Source organism: Myiozetetes cayanensis, unplaced genomic scaffold (assembly GCF_022539395.1).
Source record: "Myiozetetes cayanensis isolate MyiCay16 unplaced genomic scaffold, myiCay2020 scf2-11, whole genome shotgun sequence".
Lineage (NCBI taxonomy): Eukaryota > Metazoa > Chordata > Aves > Passeriformes > Tyrannidae > Myiozetetes > Myiozetetes cayanensis.
In genome coordinates, this window is record NW_026087411.1 from 64,143,097 (window position 1) to 64,163,881 (window position 20,785).

The window sequence follows — 20,785 nt, forward strand, 5'->3', positions numbered from 1 at the left end:
ACACAAGTCAAGCAGAACTACTGTTAACTCTTCAGAGAGGTTTTTTTGTATTTTCCCTTAAACTCCTCTGAAGCATCTGGATCATAGAATATGATCCAGTATAGATCATGGAATATGATCATAGAATATGATCCAGTAACACTAGTTACATTCGAGGATTCAACAAAATTGGTACTTTTTGCAGTTTTTGATCTTTTTGACTTAAAACTTTCAGAGTAGGAATTAGATAACCTTTCATGGTCGTTAGATATTAAAACAGATTTAATCGCATCATTTTTTTAATCAGCGTTCTTATGCAATTTTAAAGCCGTTTCAATTACCTTCCTTTTGTACCAAAGGAAAAAAAAATCCTTCAGGAATTTGGATATTTTATGAACATACTGCAGTGATTTAAAACTCATTTGTTTTGTACATGATTATACATTCCTACATTAAAATTCTCTTTATTCTGTGTGTGAATTAAATTTGCATTAGGTGATTGCCAGTCTCCTGAAAATTTCAACACTAATACAGCCAAGCTACCATAATTTAAGAAAATCATCATTTTCACCAAATTGGTAGGCCACATAAACTCTGCATGAGAATTTGGGCTTTTACAGCAATACTGATTACTGTACAATGAACCTACTGAAATTTCTTTTGTTTACTTTTCCAGTTATATGAAGAATCAGTGAAACAGTTTCCATGATAGTGTCCAAATGGTAGCTAAATGATTTAGTATTAAAGGACAAAAATTAACATAGCTACTTGTCATTTCACATGGACATTCCTTTGGGAGAGACAGTGTCTTGTGAAAACACTCTATTTATGTATGAACCAAGTGTGTTTTGATAAATTCTTATGTGTGTCTTCCTCTCTCAAACTTGATTAAAAGCTTTTCAAAGATCCTGATGGGCACTTAGATAAATGATTTCAAATGTTGGAAATCAGTTTAGTGCTTGAGTTTTAAAAAATTGCATAGCAGTTGTACTGTAACTTCTCTTATTAACTCAAGCACTAAACTGAAGTATTCAACTACTAGGTCAAGCTTGCGGATAGCTTCCAGCAAAAAGGGAAGAAATGTACAGTGTCCTGAATTGCTTTTAAATTTTCTGAATTGTGGAGTATTTTAGTCTTAACATAGTTCCCATTTATTATTATAGTATGGCATATTTCAGTAATCACCATATTAATAGTCATACAGTAAACATGTTGCTAGTTAAAAATGTTAAGTTTAATTTCTACTTTTTACTATCTACAGCTCGAGGAATAGACACGTTTGCTCATTTTACACAAATATTTGGTATATTGTTTGTGGGCCAAATTCCACTAAGCATATTAGTGGAGATTAGTGAGGTTGTTTATTCTCCCAAAATGAATAAATTGTTACTCTTTCATAAAATAAATTGCTTTTCCTAGCCCCATGTGGTTTATTAACCATGATTAAAAATAACTATGTTATATTTAATTAGCAGTTTCTTTTCACTATAAGATTGCTTAGGAATATAGATTACACATGTAATTTTTTTTTGTTTTAATTTAGTAATCCTTTGCCATGCAGAATTAATTTTGTTCCTGTTGGGTTGGTAACTCTAACTGTAAATTCATGTTTAGCTGTTGTAGTGAAACTTCTTTAGTATTACCAAAAGTCAGCCTTTTAAAAACTTTTTATGGCCTCATTTACCGTAAATTGATTTCTGTAAAGGTTTTAAACAACTAATCAAAGCAAAAAAAATTGTGATTTAATGTCAGTATGTTAGTTAAAAATGGTTGGAAGAAGAGTTAGTTATCTTTATGTTATGTCTTTTTTTCACAGTTTTTCTGGCATAACAAGCATCAGACTGTGGGTGGAGGTTCTGTCTTTCTCCTCCTCCTCATTCCTGAAAGAACTTGCTCTGCAGTCTCCTGTGATAGTTTTCCTGTCCACGAGGAGAATTCAAGAGTTTTCTAGTTTTCTCCATTGCACCTCCACCACAGATTGTTATGCCTTACTTGTGCTGCTGCAGCTGCTCATACAGTTATTTGCTTAAACAGTGTAGTGGAACTAGATGATCTTTAATGTTCCTTCCAACCCAGGCCATTTTAGGATTTTACGAATTATTTGGTTTAAGACCAGCAAAACCACGTGTGGGTGCATGGAGTTATATACAGGAACAGGGGAACAGGAACTGAAGCTTCACTGCTATTAAATTGAGGTGCTGCCAAGGAAATGGTAACATGCAGCCTGTAAACAGGAAATCCCATAGCAGCACTTGTTGCTCTCTAAATACACTCCTTTGCTTTTCATTATTGTGAAAAGACAGTTATATCAATATGCTTTAAATCCTGTTTGTCGAGATAAGAGCTGTTCATTATTCCTGTCTTAAATTCTTAATAAAGCTTATCTCATGCGGGCCTCCTCCATGCAGTATAGGTAAAGGCTCCTTGTATCTTTTGTGTAAACTTGTGTGGTGTCATGTGCTTAGCTGTCATAGACTAAGACTTGCAGAACTGAGGTATCAGGAAGAGTTTTGATAATGATTTGTCATTGAGAGTTCTTGTTAACTTCCTGGCTCACTTCCTCTCAAAGAGGGAGATAAGATTTCCTTCCTAATGAACAGATGTCAGCATCTCACTCATCTGTGCAGTATCTGCAGACTCAAAGTTCCTTAGCAAGAACTGAATAACAACCTTCATGGTCATCTCTAAATACAGAATTCCCCAAAGGAAGTGCTCTTGTTGCATAATTTTAAGTGAATAATTTTTATCTTTGATGGTTTATCTTGAGGGGATTTTATATTCGGTGTTTGTGTAAACAGCCCTTAAAACTTCATGTCCTTTATTTAGCATAATTTTGTGGTGGTGTCAATTTTTTGTTGAGAGTTGTTGGGTTTATTTGGGGTTTTGTTTGTTTGTTTCATTTCTTTCCTGTCTATGTACAGAGACAAATATGGTAAAATATTATAGTTTAATTATAGTTAATTTTTGTTTCGTATTGAAACCATGTAACAAATTCTGAAGTAATCCTTGGAAGATATAATGATGATAAGGGATTCTCTTTCTGTTTACACTGAATATATTCTGAGTGAAGCTATTAAAATTTAATTTAAGTTAGGAATGGTGTTAGGAATGCGAAAGCACAAAGCATGCTTTGAGTTGTTCCTCCATAAAAACATGAATAAATATGCAGGAATTTAAATAGCTTTACTTTCTCACATATTGTCATTTTGTTAGGTAATATAGTTCCACACTTTATTCATTGCCTCTAATGCTTTAATGGGTTTTTGCATTTGGCAGTTCTGGCAGAATTAATTGAAAAGTTCGTGTCCCATCTTTCTGAAAGCCGAACGGACTGTTATTTCAGCACGGGAAACTATAAAGGTCAGTTTCCTAATAATTTATTGCCATGCAGCCTCTTCATATTTAAATTACTTTCCTTCTAAATGTAACTGTACCATTTTGGGAGTTGTTTAAAATGTTCTTTAACAGTTCAGAAATTCATTACTTAACTGGTGGGAAATACCTGACTTTGGAGCAAAGGATAATGTGCTTGAGTAAAGAATACAGATAATTATTAGTGATGATGTTTCACATTTCTGTGTGTGTAATGGGAAAATGGAGATGCAGAACAGTTGAGGGTATGATTCAGAGTATTTGTTGACACCTGTTGTAGCATGATTTGCAGAACTGGTGGCACAAATATTTAAGATGGTGTAAGCAATCTGGCACACCTTTTGAAAGCCCCACAATATCGAATCAACTGAAAGGTATGCAATTTATATTGCATTAAAGGATATGTGTTATAGAACTGTTACTGCTGTCAGAGTAATCTGTGTTAGTTTTTTACAGATGTCACACTTACAGCCAAGAATAAAGGATGAATGATGAAGTTGATTTATTCTGAGTGTAAAGTAATGCATTGTAATGCTTTGAAGCACTGGCAGAATTAGAAGATTTAGAAGTAATGTTAATATCTGCTGGGAAATGCACTTTTCATTCTTCACTGTTTGTCCAGGACTCCTCTTAGGTCTTAGTTCAGCCATTTAGAGTACTTACTCTGCCACGAACTGTGGAGAACTAAGCCTGCTTTGGAGAGAGTCTCTTATTTATACTGATATTTTATTTTCCTATCCACAGTATCCTTGGAGGCTTCAGGCTTGCCTTTGAAGTTTCAAAGCATAAAAACCCTCTAGCAATTTAAGGCTCTCTTTTTTTTATATAGTGATCTTTACCTTCTGAAAGCTTGCAGACAGAATACCCTCAATTTTATTTGAGAATCTGTCTCTTTGCTTAATGAAGAGAGTTACTGAAGTGACACAATTTTATCACAATTTCATTTTTTCTTAGAAGATCCTGGAAGTGTTTCATGTCATCCTACATTAGTTTGTAATTGACTTTTCAATTTCTCTTGAGTCAGAATGATCAATAAAATAATTTCATGAACTCATAAGACTTGCTAATTACATATTTCTGACACTTCCTAACTCATGCAATTATTTTGATTTTTCCTGTAAAAGGTCACAAAATGTCTTTATGTTATAAATTATTTATTTGACACCTAGACTGCCCTTCCTGCTTCTCAGTATGCATCTCTTCCTTTAGGTCACAGTTCAAAATACCACACATTCTCCAGTCAAATTGAAGGCCCAGGTGGGATTTTCTTTTCTACCTTGGGAAATGCATGTCTCTCATTTCTTTGGAGAAAAGCATAGCCTGCAGACCTAACTTTTCAAGATTATCTAAGTGTTTCCTGTTAAAAAACCAGGAAAACCCTTGTGGTTTGAATAAGAGAAAAACTATCTTAGAGGAAGAACAAACATCTGTGCAGCCTCCAAACGAACGCCTTGCCCAGCAAACACAGCAATCCTGCTCTTTCTTGATCATGATAGCTAAGTGCTTCCATGCAATGTGAAAGAACTCTAAGGAAAAGAAGCAATAGGCTTACTCTTTTCACTTTGATGTCGAGTACCTTAGTTTTAAGCCACCCTTCTTAACATTTTGGTCAAAGCTAGGACTTAAAACGTGTTCAGGAAGGTTGAACCTGGATCTTCTGTTTAATTGATTTCACCATAAACCACTGATTAGGTGGAGTGGCAACACCCCTGCATTATTTATCTAAAATTTAATGCCAACTTTGAAGAAAGACCACATTTGAAAATCCCATGACAGTTGCATACATTGAATTAATATTTTAGTACAAAAAGTCCCAAAGAATAGATAAAGAGACAAAGATAACACAGTGAAAGCCTCAGTTCTTGATTTTCTTGAGCTTGACAGATTTTCCTTTCATGATAAACAACTCAGTCTGTCTGATACTGCATTTTGTGTTTTCTGAATGGGCACTATTCAGGCACTATTTGACATTAATTCTGGATAAGTTTGCCTATTCAAATATCAAATAAAGGCTGCAACATTTAAAGGGTTGTCTGATGAACAGTTTTCATATGCAAATGCTTTTCATATTGCATGCGCTTTAATGAAGACAAGCTTGGAAATAGGAGAGTGAGAAGTCTTCTCAAGGGTAGTCAGTAATCTGGTGGTAAGAAACTGATGTGAAATGTAGGCGAAGGGCTCATCATGTCTTACTGTGTTCTTTCCCTGTCAGCAATACCATTAGCACAGACTTTTTTTGTGAAGAGTTCTCCAGTCCAGTAAAGAATGTTACTCAGGCAAACAGCACTTGTTTTCATCAGGGGTTTCTTTTAAGTTTTATAGGAAAATAGTTATTAAAATGTCTCTTTTTCAGAGAGGTGTTTCAGAAGGGTTGACCAGGGGAGCTAGTTTAGGCCAATGAATTAATGCTGATTGTCATGAAACAAAAGTCTGGCACTAACATTGAATCTGTGATTATACTCCACTCTGAAACAGTAAAAGGGCTTGATTGTAAAAGTTTGTTTTATAGCTAAATTCACACTCATTTCAGGTTCTCTTTTACATCGTAAAATATATAGTGTGGCATTCCTATGAAGGTAGGGTAATACACTTTGAGTACCCAAGTCTGCATGATGGTTCCTGTATTTGTACTGGAGAGACAAACAAAACACACTCAAATCTTTATCAGATCAAACCTTATTTGTTTAGAATTAGGTTTCTCACTTATTGAATAATGAGTGATCAAATTTCAGTGCATTTCCCACAGTTTTCTGCTAATCTTCATGAAGTGTTGCAATTTCTTGAGGGAGAATTATTGAATGCCATATATTTTCACAGTATTTTTTTTTTTTATACTGACATGTAAGAGCTGTCTAAGTTAAATCCTAAAACTACTGTTAGAGACATTTTCCTGTATTAGGTAGAGTTAATGAGTGGTATGAAGGTAATACCTTTCCAGCTCCACATCTATGTAAGCCAGACATGCACTTGGCAATTGCATGTGTCCACCATTCTCTGAAATAAATTTGGGTCTGAGGAACTAAAAATGTTTCTGTAGTTGTTTAATGAAGACACGTCACATTTTTCATGGAAGTGGAACACTTACATGCCACTAAATGTACAGTGTATGAACCACAGCACACAGATACTCAGTGTTTATCATATTTCTTGGCATGAGAAATTGATTATCTTAAAAAATGACAGCTTTGTAAACGTGTAGCTAGTTGTAATTAGAATAACACAGTCATCCATCTGCCGTGGAACCCCTCAGGATTTCAGTCTATTATAAAATTGCAACTATGGAAAAATCAAATTAGTTTGGGTTTTTATCATTTTCAAGATGAGAGAAGGAAAAATATGTGATAAACCACTATGCAGTTGCAATTTTTAATTATAAACCAACAAAAATCTTACATGAAGTTTACTTGCTGCTAGCAGCAATGATTCTACTGTGATTTGGATTGATGACTGAATCTGTGTGTTATATGTTAATGATCTCTGTCTACCCCTTTCCTAGGATTAATACTGTCTAGTTTGCTTTCATTTTTCATTATTCTTAATAAACCCCAAAATATTGAAAACCAAATCATTAATATGTAGCTGTAATAGGCAATAGAATAGCAAGAAACTGAAATTAGCTATAGTAGTAAAATACTACTAATTTATGCCTTAGAGATATGAAATTCCCAAAATAACATCTTACTCTTTCTCTTAGACATTTCCGCAAAATATTTCTTTTGCATTGAACTGTAATTCGCTGAGCTTCCTCAAGGTTTCAACAAACCCATTTATCAGAGAAATTCCATGTGCAGAGTCATTTAATACATTAGTGTCTGTGCTTCTTAGTTGGTCTCCACCATATGTTGCAGACTGCCAAACTTGGGAATGCTGCAGCCTTTTGTGATTGGCAGGTTTTTTTGGTAGCTCTACTTTTGCAGATGACGTTGCAGTCGAGTCCCCTGTTTCCATTGGACTTTGTCTGTGAAGCAACTCTGCCATGTACTGCCAAAGGGACAGAACCTCAGGGATTTCAGGCCTTGGCCATAACACTCAAATGTCATGGTGTGTTCCTCCTTCTAGATGAGGCTTAGTTCTCCAGCTGAACAAAATCTCATATGAATTTCCTGCCATTTACTGAGCTCTTAATCTTTGAAGGATCGGTTGTGTTGCGTAACGAACTGAGAAATTTTAAAAACACCGGTGGGAAGGTATCAGTATAGAGCTATTCAGAAGGAGTAGCAAATAAGAAATACAGGTTTTCAACCCCAAATTGGTCTTAAAGGGAAGGAAAAAGAAGGGCATTCTTACATTCTTCCTGCATCATTTGATAATACACTTCTTTAAAAACTGTCCTCCACTTTAAAGATGCTGTAAGCAGAAACCATTTTTCCCAATAGCAGTTTAGGTAGTGGACTAAAAGTGTGGGTCATCATAGCTTGAGTACTTGTGATGACCAGTACATAAAGAAGCTCTAATATGAATATTTCGATTTCGTACTCTTACGACAAGTGTACTGATGACATAACATATACGTTCAATAGTCAGGGTGGAATTGCACATGAGATTACCTATCTCTGAGAAGTCAACAACATTCTTCAGTGAGTACTCTTGGGTCTTGTTTATATTGTCTCCATTTGCAGTTCAAATCCAACATAGTAATACTTTCCTTTGAAATAAGTTGTTTTTATAGACAATTATATATTCTAACAAGGAATATGAGATACAGACTGTCAGAAGTACTCTAGATGAGTAGCCTACTGGAGGAGATGACACCATTAAAAAATTACAGCAAATGACAGAGCAGAACATAGAGAAACTCATGACTTTTGCTCTGCCCCAAGTGCAAATAATGTTTTAGAATAGAAAACTTTCATAAAAACATCAGAATGAGGGAGGATACGTACTGACAGAACATAAAGATTTATATTGACTGCTTGGGCACCTGTCCATGGGCAGTGTTTAGGTACCTGTTGAAGAATAAGAAAAAACCTACTCTTGTTTAACAAAAAAAAATAAATTTATGGGTTCCACAGTTTCAGTTTACATGGACTAAGCCAAGGACTAGAGATCTGGTAGCAAACATACTTACATACTTGAAAGATTTTTGAGTCATTCACAGGAATTATGCAGGTGGCCCTGGCTATCATGGGATTTTCATAATCCAGAATGCTTGCAGAATTGTTACTTGCATAGTTCCTTTGAATCAAAAGTCTTTTCCATCCATACAAAGGAAACTAATCTTTCTGAACATCACTGAAGTTTAAATTTAGCGTGCATTAACATTTTCCAAAGGTATTTGTGTTGACATAAAAACATTTGGCTGGGGCATCAGGGATTGAAAAAGCTAAATCAGTAATGTGAGAGTTTTAGTAATCTTCTCCACTTAACGCAAAAGGAAGCCAGTGATTTCTTTGTGATAACAGCGATTTAAACGGGGAAATAAATATTATCTTAAGACCATACCAGTTCTCTGAAATATGCTGTAAAGCTGTTTCAGCTTGGCATCCTGTCATTTCAGTATGAATGCAGCGTAGCCCTTTCTCTGATTTAAACACATAAAAACTTCATCGTGGTAAGAGGGAAAATTAATAAGAAAGCAATCTTTCATACAAGTTGTTGATTGAAGTCCAGTCTGATCAGAAAGAATACTGCAGGACTGTGCATGCCAGTTAACTTACTCTGAAGTGTTTATAGCTATAGATTGAGTTCAAAAATTACATGTAGTTGCCTTTGGAAATCATGCCTTATAGAGGTCTAGTTTTGTGCTCCTGAATGCTACAAAACATTTTGAAAAGTACTACCCCTTGAGGTGCTTTCTCTTATAACAGTTTTTTAAAATTGTAAATCAGCTCCCAGAGAATTCTGGTATCCTTCAAGTCGCTAGTTTAATTTTGGCTCAGTTTCTGGTTTACAGTGTTTTACATTTTTAAAGAAAGTAGTGTAAAATATCTGTTCAACATAGATTTTTTTTGTTTTATTAGATAAACAAAAAGGTAGCTGCCAAGGCATGTTTTTCATTCCATTTAATAATAGCCAGAGTGCTGTATCATGTTTTTATTAATTCACAGTTCAGAGAGGTGTTCTGGCCTTTGAGGATAAATGGCGATCTTATTTAGAAAACTGATATGTCCATGCCTTTTGTTATGAAACCTATTGTGTTTCAAGGCAGCTATCTCAGGTGCATTAAAAAATATCTGTCAAATAAGTTTTGTAGAAAATTAACTGAGTATATTGATTCAGAGGTATGGGCATCATTGCAGCCGTACAGTCACAACATATTCCTCTAAGCTTACTAGTCAACTTTTTAATCATGGGTTGCAATATGTAGTTTTTAAATATTCCACTTGGTTTTAATAATATTTTTCTAAGTTTAATGGAGCATTTAAAGTTTCTAGGTCCACTTTTTAATCAGTGGGAAGTTGTCCTTTGTGTATTCTAAATGAGTTTATAGTGTTCTAAAGCCTAGTCTTCCCACTCTTTTAAGTGGTAAACAAAATAGAAAAGAAAAAGTTTTTACTCAGAACAAAGAACCACAGTTTGCATCTTCCCATTGTGAGTTGTAGATTAGCAGAGTACAGAGCTATGATTATGTCTAATACAGTGGTGTCTGAAAACAAGAGGTTTTGCCTTGATGAGATACTGTGTGATAGAATATCATTATTCAATCCAAACTACGTTAATTTTATCTTCTTTCTCAATACCGGGGAAAATATCAAAAGGAAAACTGATAGGGAGAAAACCCTTCTCATCAACTAAGAAATTATTACAACACAGAAGAAAAGACAATGAGAATCAGTGAGGTCAGTTGTGTTCTTTTAATGTTAATGGGAAATAAGCATTCAGTACTTCTAAACTGTTGCAAAACGGAAAGTGGGCTCAGACTGTGGGTTGAGCTGTTCCTCATTTCACCCTTGCTGGACTGGAATCCCAGCTTCTGCATTGCCACCTTCAAGAGGATCCATCTCAGAATGGAAGCAGGGCTGTATTGTGACTTAGAGGTTGCTGTACTCCTTGCATCTGTCCTACCATTAAATATGGTGATGTTAGGACTGAATTAGCCATTAGCCATTGCCAACTCATTCCAAGTCCCCCTATTTTCTAGGATGTAAGTATGCCTCTTGCCTTCACAGTTGCACACAGGAACTCAAAAACTAATTGACTTAGTATGGTAATTGCAGACTGAGTAAAGAGGTCACTTGGAACAGGAGCCGTAAAAAGTTAAGAACTGTTTCAGTTACCTCTGTGGATTTTTAACTGAAAGGCCCTGTAATTTTGTAAGTATTCTTCCAAATATTGCATTGCTGGGATGCTATCCTATGCAATATTTGAACTTCTATTATTGGGGTAAAAAAAACCCTTTCTGATGTGGGTTTATATTTCAGTCCCATCAGATTATTTAATAAATTCATTTTTCTGGAAGATCAGTTGATTTTTCTTACGTATAAATGTATTTGTCAAAAGTACAAAGTAATTTCTCATTACCCTAACACTTTAAATTATTGTACTCTGTGAAAGTTGTAAAACAGTGAGGTTTGTTTTCTTACCATACTTCCTCAGATGAATTTTACTGCTTCATTGTTAAGTGTAATTTGTAATTTTGTTGTATTATTTTCTTCATAAAAATTTCAACATAACTCGTCAGATTTTTGCATTTATCATTTACATGAATATATTTTAACTTCTACTGCCATATCTATTACATTTTTTACAAATGTTGGCAGTTATTAGGGATTTTTATTTGTTTCATTTGTTGCTGTTTTTTAAGTAGGACTTTCAAAGAATTATATTAAAGGTTTAAACCCTCAGTTTTGTAACTCGTAATATTATTAGACTGTAATGTTTGTATGTGGTATAGTTATATTAGATGATACATGTTCATGATAGGAAAAATGCCCATTTTTAATTGAATTTAGGATTTGAAATGTTAAGAAAATACTACAGCAGGGGTTTCTTGAATTTTTTTAACTTGGAGTTTTAGTTTAAACAAATATAGACAATGGAGTATGTGTTACTGTGTGAAAAAAATGTGTAGAAATACAGGATTTTTAAAATCCATCAGTTATAAAGTTTTCTGTGATTCATATCAAAATAGAATTTGCTTTAATAAAGTTGGAATTGCAGCTAAGAGACTTTAAGGCCACTGGAATGGAAGAAAGTAGATCAGAATATGTTGCCTTTCCTGATTTCTAGGCGAAAAATTATAAAGTTCTACTAAGAAATGGGACTGAAAAAGGTGTGACTCGCTTACATCATGCTGTTAAGCTAATGATAAACATACTAATGAGGATTTCCTTATCAAGAAGGTGGTTTTCATTAAAAAAAAAAAAAAAAGCAGTTTCTTGATGTATCCTTTCCAAACATTGCTAAACTAATTTCAAGTAAGAAACAGTTTTGGATAATTGGTATGCATATATAAAAGAGGCTTTACATTTGTATGCCGGTAAAATCATATTTCCCATAATACTTTATTTAGTTTATTTCCTTTTGTTTTAGCCGTGGAAATAGATGTGAAGAAAGAAAACCTTTCATCTGTGCAGCAGCTTGGTGTTGAAATGACAGTCAGGTACATGGTATTAAAATATTTCCCTAGAGTATTTCTAGGATTTGTTTGATTTTCATGGAATGACTTTAATTATGCTTAATCCATCAGCTCATTGCTTTACACTATATAAATCCAAGATAAACTTCAAGAAAATGAATTCTAACTGTAAATTAAAAAATTATTAGTACATAATTAAATAATCTTTACAGATTATATATGGTATTATCCTTTATTTTTGTAAAGACTAATGGTAACTTGCTAGTAAGATTTACCATAAAATTGCATTATCCTGAATCATGTGTCTTTTTTTTCCCTTGCATTACTTGTCTAAATGGTTCTGTTTAGCTAAGCTTAGTTATATGCCATTTAAACATTTTATTTGGCTGGTAATTTGCAGAGGAAAAGCTAAGATGTCTATGCTTTCACAGGCTGATATCTTCAGCATTAGTATTTGAATTCAGATTGTAATACTTACATGTACAATATACTTATATCGAATTCTAAATATTGTATGTAAAGAAACTGAGTCCTGTCTGTTAGAGTACTAGCTCCTCCTCATAACAGTCTCTAAAACTGAACTAAAAGGAGTTTAGGTGAGGAATTTTAACGCTGAGTAGCAGATGTTTGGTATGTATCCTTCCTAGATGGTGCATAATAGGTTTTCTTTAATCATTTATGTGTATATCTACAACACAGTGATTAACAATGCTATGACAGATTTACTGTTACAGGCTTATTAAAATGAGTTCTTGCTTTTAGGAATTAAAGTATTTAAACAGTTTTGGGTTTGAACTTTTTGTGCTAGATATGGAAAATATTTAAACTTGCTAAAAGAAGATGCCGAAAATGGACTGTGTTTTGTGTTAGTGAATTGTGAGAAATTCCTGAAACAACAGCAAAGAACTGTGGTATCTTCACTTTGTATCCTTTGTTGATGGTATAAAATATATTGCCTAAAAATGCCAATGGGATTTGAAGTCTTGCTTTGGGCTTTTGATAGTGGTATAGATGTGTAGTATTTACAGAAGACAATTTTTAAAAAGCAGCACTTTCACTTTGAAAATCTGATAAGTTAAAATGCACACCCAATGCACCCAAGAAAATGTTCACCCTTTTGTTCCCATACTTTTTTAGAAGTGCAAGTCTCATTCATTTTTGTTATTAACTGTTTTGGAGTGGGATCATATCTTTGTATGTTGTAAAGAGTCTGCAGCAATGCAGCTTTGAACATTAATGAGTATTTGTGGTACTTCCACAATACCAACACTGTTAATGGTTTTGCCTTTGTAATGATAAGTGGATGTAACCTGATCAACAGGAATGTTTTGACTTCTGACTCTTTTAGATCTAATGTGGAACTTTTTTTTTTTTAAACAAAACAGATACAGTTTTCCAACAAGCTTTGCTATATTCTTCATGTATTAGACTTTTGTATCGCTGTTAAATACACTTCAGATATATTAGTCATAATATGCTTAATCTCCTTTTTAAAGCTTTTCTTTTACTTTGTTTTGTTTTTTTCTCTATAGTTTTACAACTTGTGTTTCCCTCCTTCACTGTTCTCTTTTCTTGTACTTCATAAGCACACTTGTTTTGGTGCAGAGTTTTTGCATTAGCTTGGTTTTTGTTTACTCTTGTTGGGTTTAGCTTGACTACTTATAGATTGAAAAAAAATTACTGTAAGGAGAAAACAAATTGTTTCTCTTAATTCAGTTTGAGAGACAATTCCGCCTCAAGATGCTGCCTTCTGTGCAGCTCTATTCCCCTTGGCCCAGCTCTAAAAAACCAGCTCCTGCCCCTGGGAGCATGGCCTGGGTATAAGGGCTGTGGGTCTTGCAGGGCAGTGAGGAGGAGGTCTCTTCCTGAGTTCCTTAACCTTGTCATTCAGGCTGCTTGCAGGAGCACTACGCTGGCTATGACTGGTTTGCATCTTCCATCTTCCTCATAATGTCAGGGGACAGGGAGAGGACACTGACGTTCCTTCAGCAATTTTCACGTCTTCTTGTTTCGGCATTTCTCTGGCTACCAAGACTGCATTTATCTGTAAGAATTTAAAATCTGTGTCTTTCTGAAAGGCAGCTTTGAAAGTTTATAAAGGACACTTGATTAATTTCCTTAGTTTGAGAGTGTTTTTTTTCTTTTTTTATGCATTAAATTTTCATTAAAGCCTCCTAACTAAATATGTGACCCTGAAAAATTATCTCAGAAAAGTATAGTTTTGACAGTTGCTCAAATTTTTGTTTAAAAGGAGTGAAATAGCAAGTGGACTGATAGTAAAGGCAATGTTATTGAATCTTAAAGCTGTCAGTAAAGCAAACTGTTAGTGGCATTAAATTCTGTGTGAAGGCTGCAATACTGCTGAATGATGTTTTTAAATTATTATTGTGTGCGAGTCCATCCATCTGATTTTTTTTTAGTAAAAGTATCAGTTTTGAAATTTACTTAATGCTTTAGAATGTATTTAGTAAAATTTAAACGTTTTTACTGCAAAAATACTATATGATTGAGAATTCTAAATTATCGGTATTTTGGATCAAGTTTTTGGAATAGAAAACATAATTTCTGTCTTTCATTAGGGTGTTTCCATCTGTTTAAAATAAAGCCCTTTGTACATTGTCATGTTGCCTTGAATGTTTTGAACATTTGAATTTTTTAAACTCTAAACCAACTGTAGTCTCTACTAGAGAACTCTGGGGTGTAAGATGCATGGAGTATATTCCATACCTCTCCTGCATATAGAATAATGCATGCATTAATATCAGTGGGTCTGTCTTGTCACCAGAAGGGATGACCATTCACAGCACTGAGTCTGGCCCTGAGGTTGTTCCAGCATAATGAAATTCATGCTGAAATTTGCTGCGCTGTGTGAATATAATTGGGCTGAAAACCATTGGTGCCAAGGATTCATTATCTAGAATGGGCATTGATATCCAGAGCCTTCCATAGGGATAAAACCTCTGCTGCTTTTGCTGCATAAAATAGAATTTTACTCATGCACTCCACACATACTACAGAGAAATGTGCTTACAGAAAACAACTTCAAATACCACAGAAGTTCCATTCCACCAGTAAATGGGAGAAAAAAAAATCCAACAGAAATTGGTCTCTTTTTTCTTTCTGTTCCTTTGATTAAAATATAACAATGGTTTCTCCAACCCTTCGACAATTAAAGCCTATATATAATAAAGAACTAGACTCTAATTAAAAGGAATAATCATTATATGTTATCAACACTTTTCTTTAGTTTTACTAAAGTTTTTATTGATGGTAGTGTGACCTTTTTTGTTTATTCTGTTTCCTGTCTCTAAAATAATCAGAATGACTTATCTTATGCGTAAAAGTGTATATTTTTATATATTGTTCTTAGCAAAGTATTATAAAAAACAAAGTTTTGTAGGCTGTGATCCTATTCCTTAATTTTTTTTAACCAGATTTAACCTCAATGTTGTTAACCAGATTCACCTGCCTGTTACAACAGTGGAATATGGCATCCATCCAGTCTATTTTTGCAGTGCTCACCACATTGAAATGTTGCTGAAAGCTGAGTTGCCACTTGTCTGCTCAGCCTTCCACATGTCTGGCTTCACTCCATCCCAGGTAACTAATCAAAGTGTATTAAAGTATCATCAACCTTTTGACTTAAATGCACAAAATCAAGAACTCTGAGGAACTACTGTGGTTTTTTTGTGCAGTACTCGTGTAGTGGTTATGAAATTGGGGGTAAGAGATGGTATTGACCACGTAGTGACTTAAAGCATCTGAAAATGGAAAGCAACTGATTGTAGAAAATGACAGTACTGAAGCTGATGACCTTCTATTACATCTTCATGCAGAAAACTTGATAAAAATAATATATACTAAACTCTCAGATTTAGCATTAAAACTAAACCAAGTATCCGGAATAATTCTCTAAATGTACTATAGGAGGGAAATGAATAATTTGGAGTAGTTATATAATAGGAAGCAGTTTGGGTGTACTAGAGCAAAATTAATTTTATATGAGCTACCATATCTATTACAATCAGGTAACATAATATTCTTTTATAGTAAAGAGATTTTGCTAAAGAAGAATAGTTATCTATAATGATAGCTTTCATTTTGTGTACTTACAAAACTTCTTTGGTGTGAAGCATTATTTATAAAGACTGCAATCATGATGAAGCACAAAGAGCTTCATGCAGTAATGAGTTAGATGGCCAATTCAAAAGACATCGCACCACAGAAAGAAAGCTTATTGCTGTTCTGAGTCAAGGAAAACATTTTTCATCTTACGCCTTCAAAATTCCTTTTTGCTGCAAGATTTGCAGCTGAAGAGGCTTCTTAATGGGGGCAGATGCCAGTATGGTTCAGACATTGCTTAAAATAGTCAGCTTGGGGCTGGTCTTTGAGAAGATTGACAGATAAGGAAATTTATCTCAGCCTAGGAATGAGGTGCTTATAATAAGGTTCCTTCTTTTGGGGTGTGAAAACACATGGAGAAAGTCACTCCTTCTTCACCTATTCTGGTGCAAATTACACTGTATGCTTTTTTTAATTGTGTGCCCTCAGTAATAGAGTAGTTACTATTCTAAACTGCTGGCAAGGATTTTTTCATTCATTTATCACATTACTGAAATGCCACTGTATCTTTTGTGTGATTTTGCAGTTCTACTGGAGCTTTAAAAAGAAACAAACTCTGAGCTGTGGAAACAGTTCTGATGCATTTAAGTGATTGTGTGCATCAATAAATACCTCAAAACAGATTTACTGCCAGAGTACGGCTGTTGTCATCTAATTAGAATCCTGGTACTTCTCCTGCTGCATATTTTTAAACACTTTAAGGACTGATTAGCAGAAGATTTGTGGTCTAGAACTAAATGAAATATCCAGTATACATCTTAATACATTGTAATTTGGAACAGGAAAAAGGAGTCACTAACTGTGTTCCATACCCACTTCATTAAATGAAAATGTGTCTTAGGGAAGGGCCTAATATTCATTTATAAGGCAAAGAACTAATTTAAAGGAAAAACCACATTGAACATACCTTCATCACTGTCATTACCCTTTAGGCCACATTTAAAACAAGTCTTGAAAAAAATGACCTTTGCTTTCCCTGAGCTTTGAGTTTTATGTTTCAAGCTCAGGAGTTGCTGGAATATACTCAAATAAGTGATCTACCTGGTTACAGGGTGTTAAGTTCAGCTGAACTCACTAGAAGTCTGTTCAGAGGCTCTGCTTTAAAAATGGTGATTCTTGGTTTCTTTTGTACCTCATCCCTTTAATTGTTTAAGAAAAGGGTCTGTCTTATGGAAAAGAGATAAAGCTGATCAGTTATGACGTCTACAATGATTTAATTATATATACTTTCATTCTCATCTAGATTTGTCTGCAGTGGATAACTCAGTGTTTCTGGAATTACATGGACTGGAGTGAGATCTGTCACTACATTGCTATCTGTATTTTACTTGGCCCTGATTATCAAATATATATGTGTATTTCTGTGTTCAGACACCTACAGCAAGACATTTTGAAGCACACTGAAGCCCAAGATCTTCAGGTTTTTCTTAAAGTAATGGTTTCTTTTTTAATATTTCAATTGCTGAGGAGAAGCAAGACTCAATACTGAAAACATATACATTACTTAATCTGGAACTCTTACTGAGTTTCACTTAATCATTTTCAGTGAGTGGGATAATACTTCAATTTGAATTATTCCCTGGCAGGAAAGTGTGGTATAGTATTTTCTAGAGAATAGCTTTGCTCTGTTTTGTCCTAATCAGTTCCCTTCATAAGGAAAGTAAATAGCCACATAAGTCATGTATGTGGACTCAATCTCATTAAAATAGGTGCTCTCCAGAAAAGGTGAGTTTACACAGTGGTCTTTTATTGAAGCTTGAAGAGATGTGGCAGCAAGCTTATCGAGCTGTCATATTGATGAGAAGGCAGTTACTGTACAACCAGCCACACAATTTCAAAGTCTTTCGATATTACAAATTATGTTTGGGGTTTTTTATTTTTTGCAGGGTACTGCTTAGCTGTAGCTGCAGTCACAAATGGATACAGTATTTTACTCTTCTTCACAAAGACATTTTTGCCTTTGATCTTTTTTTCTTCTCTCAAAATTCTTCTGAGAACTAGATATCTGCATCTTAATCTATCGTAAGAATAGTAGTTTTCTGACTGGTTTGCGTCCAACTTACATATTCTTAAATGTGAATAATATGTCAGCTCAATCAGTTTCCTTGAAAATGTTTGGTATACAGTCTAATGAATGTTTTGTTTATTTTTCCCTGGTTATGGACAATGTGACTTAAACGCTTGATGTCATTACTGGATAGTATATGTAAATTACAGAAGAGAGAATTTGTATGTTGCCACTTGCAGTATAAACAGGCCAAAGATTTGGCACGATACTGTTAAATTAATGAGAAAAAATGTATATTAATGCCATAGAGGAATATCTACAATTCATGGAGTGACCACTGCAGTAGTAAAGGAGTTCATAGCGTACTCTTGGTTCTGATAGCTCTTAATTAATAGAAATTAAAAGAAAAAAAAAAAAAGAACCAGAGAATGGTTTGGGTTGGAAAGGACCCTAAAGACCATCCAGTTTTAAGCCCCTGCCATGGGCAGGGACACCTTCAGCTAGACCTGGTTGCTCAAAACCCCATCCAGTCTGACCTTCAGCATTTCCATGGGTGGGGCATCCACAGCTGCTCTGAGCAACCTGTGCCAGTGCCTCACCATCCTCACAGTAAATTTCTTCCTAATATCTAATCTAAACCTACTCTGAGTTTGAAGCCATTCCTCCCGTCGTGTCACTACATGCTATTCAATTTCAGCTATAGATATGATATATTTTTTATATTCCACTGTAGTCAACCTTCTCACAGCGCATGAAGAACAACTTGAAAGTTAAAATTGTACCTTCAATTTTGCTTGTGTGTAGGGGAGGAGGAACACAAAGACCATTTTTAATTCCTGTTCAGATGCCAAAGTGCAGCCTTCCAATCCTGAATATGTGTTTTCAAAATTCCACTTAGCAGAGATGCATAGTCAATACACCAGAGGTACAACATGTGTCCACAGGGACTGTCTGTCTGCAGAGAATTTTTTGCAGCTCATGGTGCCAACAGTGGTAATGCTGATTAGTAGATGAGGGGTGCACAACAGCAACAAATTCACCCATTTTACCTGATTGTGCTTCAGGATCCTGCATCCACCTTCTCCCTCTAATATAGTAGTCATGACAAGGAACATGGTCTGTTTGTTTCTTTTTTCTCAGGGCACCTTCTTTTACTCTGTGTTTTGGAATTGCTAGGAATTGCTCACTTGTGGTGATGCAGAAATACTTTGTCTGGTTTTATTTAAGCACTTCATAAAGGTCTTCCTTTATAATTGATTTTAAAAGTATGCATCTGTTATTAATCTGGTTTTCTTAAGAATCTAGCTGGATATAGAAGCCCCACTTATCATGCCCTGTGTTGGTGCAGAAATCTTTTTTCAAAAGAATATTTTAGCACCTGGCTTTCCCTTCTTAAAGCTTACTTTGTTTTTCTTAAAAATCTTCAATGTCATGTTATCCAAAAATGAGATAAAAAATGTCCACATGAAATAAAACTATGTGATATCAAGTCTGTAATTAGAAAAAACTGTCTGGAAGCAGATATTGCCAAATCTGTATTTCTGAATAAAATGTAATAAAATCTATTTTAAACACCCAGGCTATGACAAGCAGAACAAAATGGGCAATCTTTAGAAGCTTGAAATTCATTAAATTTGAGTTGAGCATCTTTTTTTCCTAGATAATAAATGTTTTCTCTGTTTATTTGTTCAGGAAGAAGCACTCCATGGATTCCAAGTGAGTGATTATTTAGACTACATGGAAAACTTGGAGGCAGTCTACAGACCTATGCTGCTGAAAGACATGAGGACCATAAGAGTGCAGAATACATAGATGAAGCAAACAAGCACTTTATTTTCCAGTTTTGGTTACATCCTTTAAAAGGATCAGTCTCACCTAAAATCAGCCAGGCTGTTTAAATGTACATACTGTAAAATAAAGAGCAGAATATAGTTTTTCAAAATTAAGTACCTTAAATTTGATGACCAGATTTTCCCATACAGGCTATGTGCATTCATAGCCTCATTTTCAGTTAGCAGAAGTATCTTCAGAACCCAACTGTAGGATGCTCGGTCCTCATAAAGCCTTGAACCTCTTACCAACTCATTGTGTCATTGTCATCCCTTTGTAGCACAGTCCTAAAACCTCCATATTTTGTTAGGGTCTGACAAAGGGAATTTTTTTGTATTTAAGAACAACTAATGTGTGTATTCATGTACATGACAAATCAACAAATGAAAAACAAGTTCTCTGTTCTTTGTGGATAATGTTGAGAAAATGGGATGTTCAAATATATACAATGAAAAAACACTTTATATTCCTGACCTTTTTAAAATAAAATAAAGAATTTTATGTTATAAAGCATAATTAGTTTTCCTGTCTGAATGAAATTATAATCTTTAGAAATTGTTGTTTTTCAGAGGTATGAATAGCAGGCCACTCAAGGATTTCTCATTCACTTATGCAGAGAGTGTATATCACATGGAAAGAAAATCTCAAATTAGAACAGTTATTAAAATTTATTCTTAAATTTCATTTTTAATGTATTTATAATGAAAAATGGAGAAAAACCGTGATCTGTTTTGCTTCATCCTTCCCATCACTAGACAAGCATCTTCTCTCTCCCTCGTACCCACTCTATATTATTTATAGATTGTTTTAATTTTGCAAGATTTTTTTCTCCTCCTCATTTTTGTATGTTGTTGGCCTCTTCTGTTGAGGACTTTTCAACTGTACTGAAAGGTGTTCTCTCAGTAGATGCAATAATTCCCATTTATCTCTACCCTATATTTTTCATTCTCTGCTAC

General features: G+C 34.5%; 1 protein-coding gene across 4 annotated transcripts in view; it reads left to right on the top strand.

Moving 5' to 3' along the window:
- Positions 1-20,300, top strand: part of TBC1D32 (TBC1 domain family member 32) — an 83,315-nt gene extending 63,015 nt beyond the window's left edge. For 2 of the 4 annotated variants that reach the window (XM_050315742.1, XM_050315744.1), the window contains 7 exons: positions 3,256-3,339; positions 11,824-11,893; positions 12,678-12,793; positions 13,761-13,915; positions 15,329-15,469; positions 17,235-17,423; positions 19,692-20,300. In XM_050315742.1, coding sequence (XP_050171699.1) covers positions 3,256-3,339; positions 11,824-11,893; positions 12,678-12,793; positions 13,761-13,915; positions 15,329-15,469; positions 17,235-17,423; positions 19,692-19,811 — 875 coding nt within the window. In that variant the 3' untranslated portion in view covers positions 19,812-20,300. Of the gene's footprint in view, positions 1-3,255; positions 3,340-11,823; positions 11,894-12,677; positions 12,794-13,760; positions 13,916-15,303; positions 15,470-17,234; positions 17,424-19,691 lie in introns of those variants that run through there. The other 2 variants (XR_007628948.1, XM_050315743.1) reach the window with 2 other exon arrangements.
- Positions 20,301-20,785: the final 485 nt, after the last annotated feature.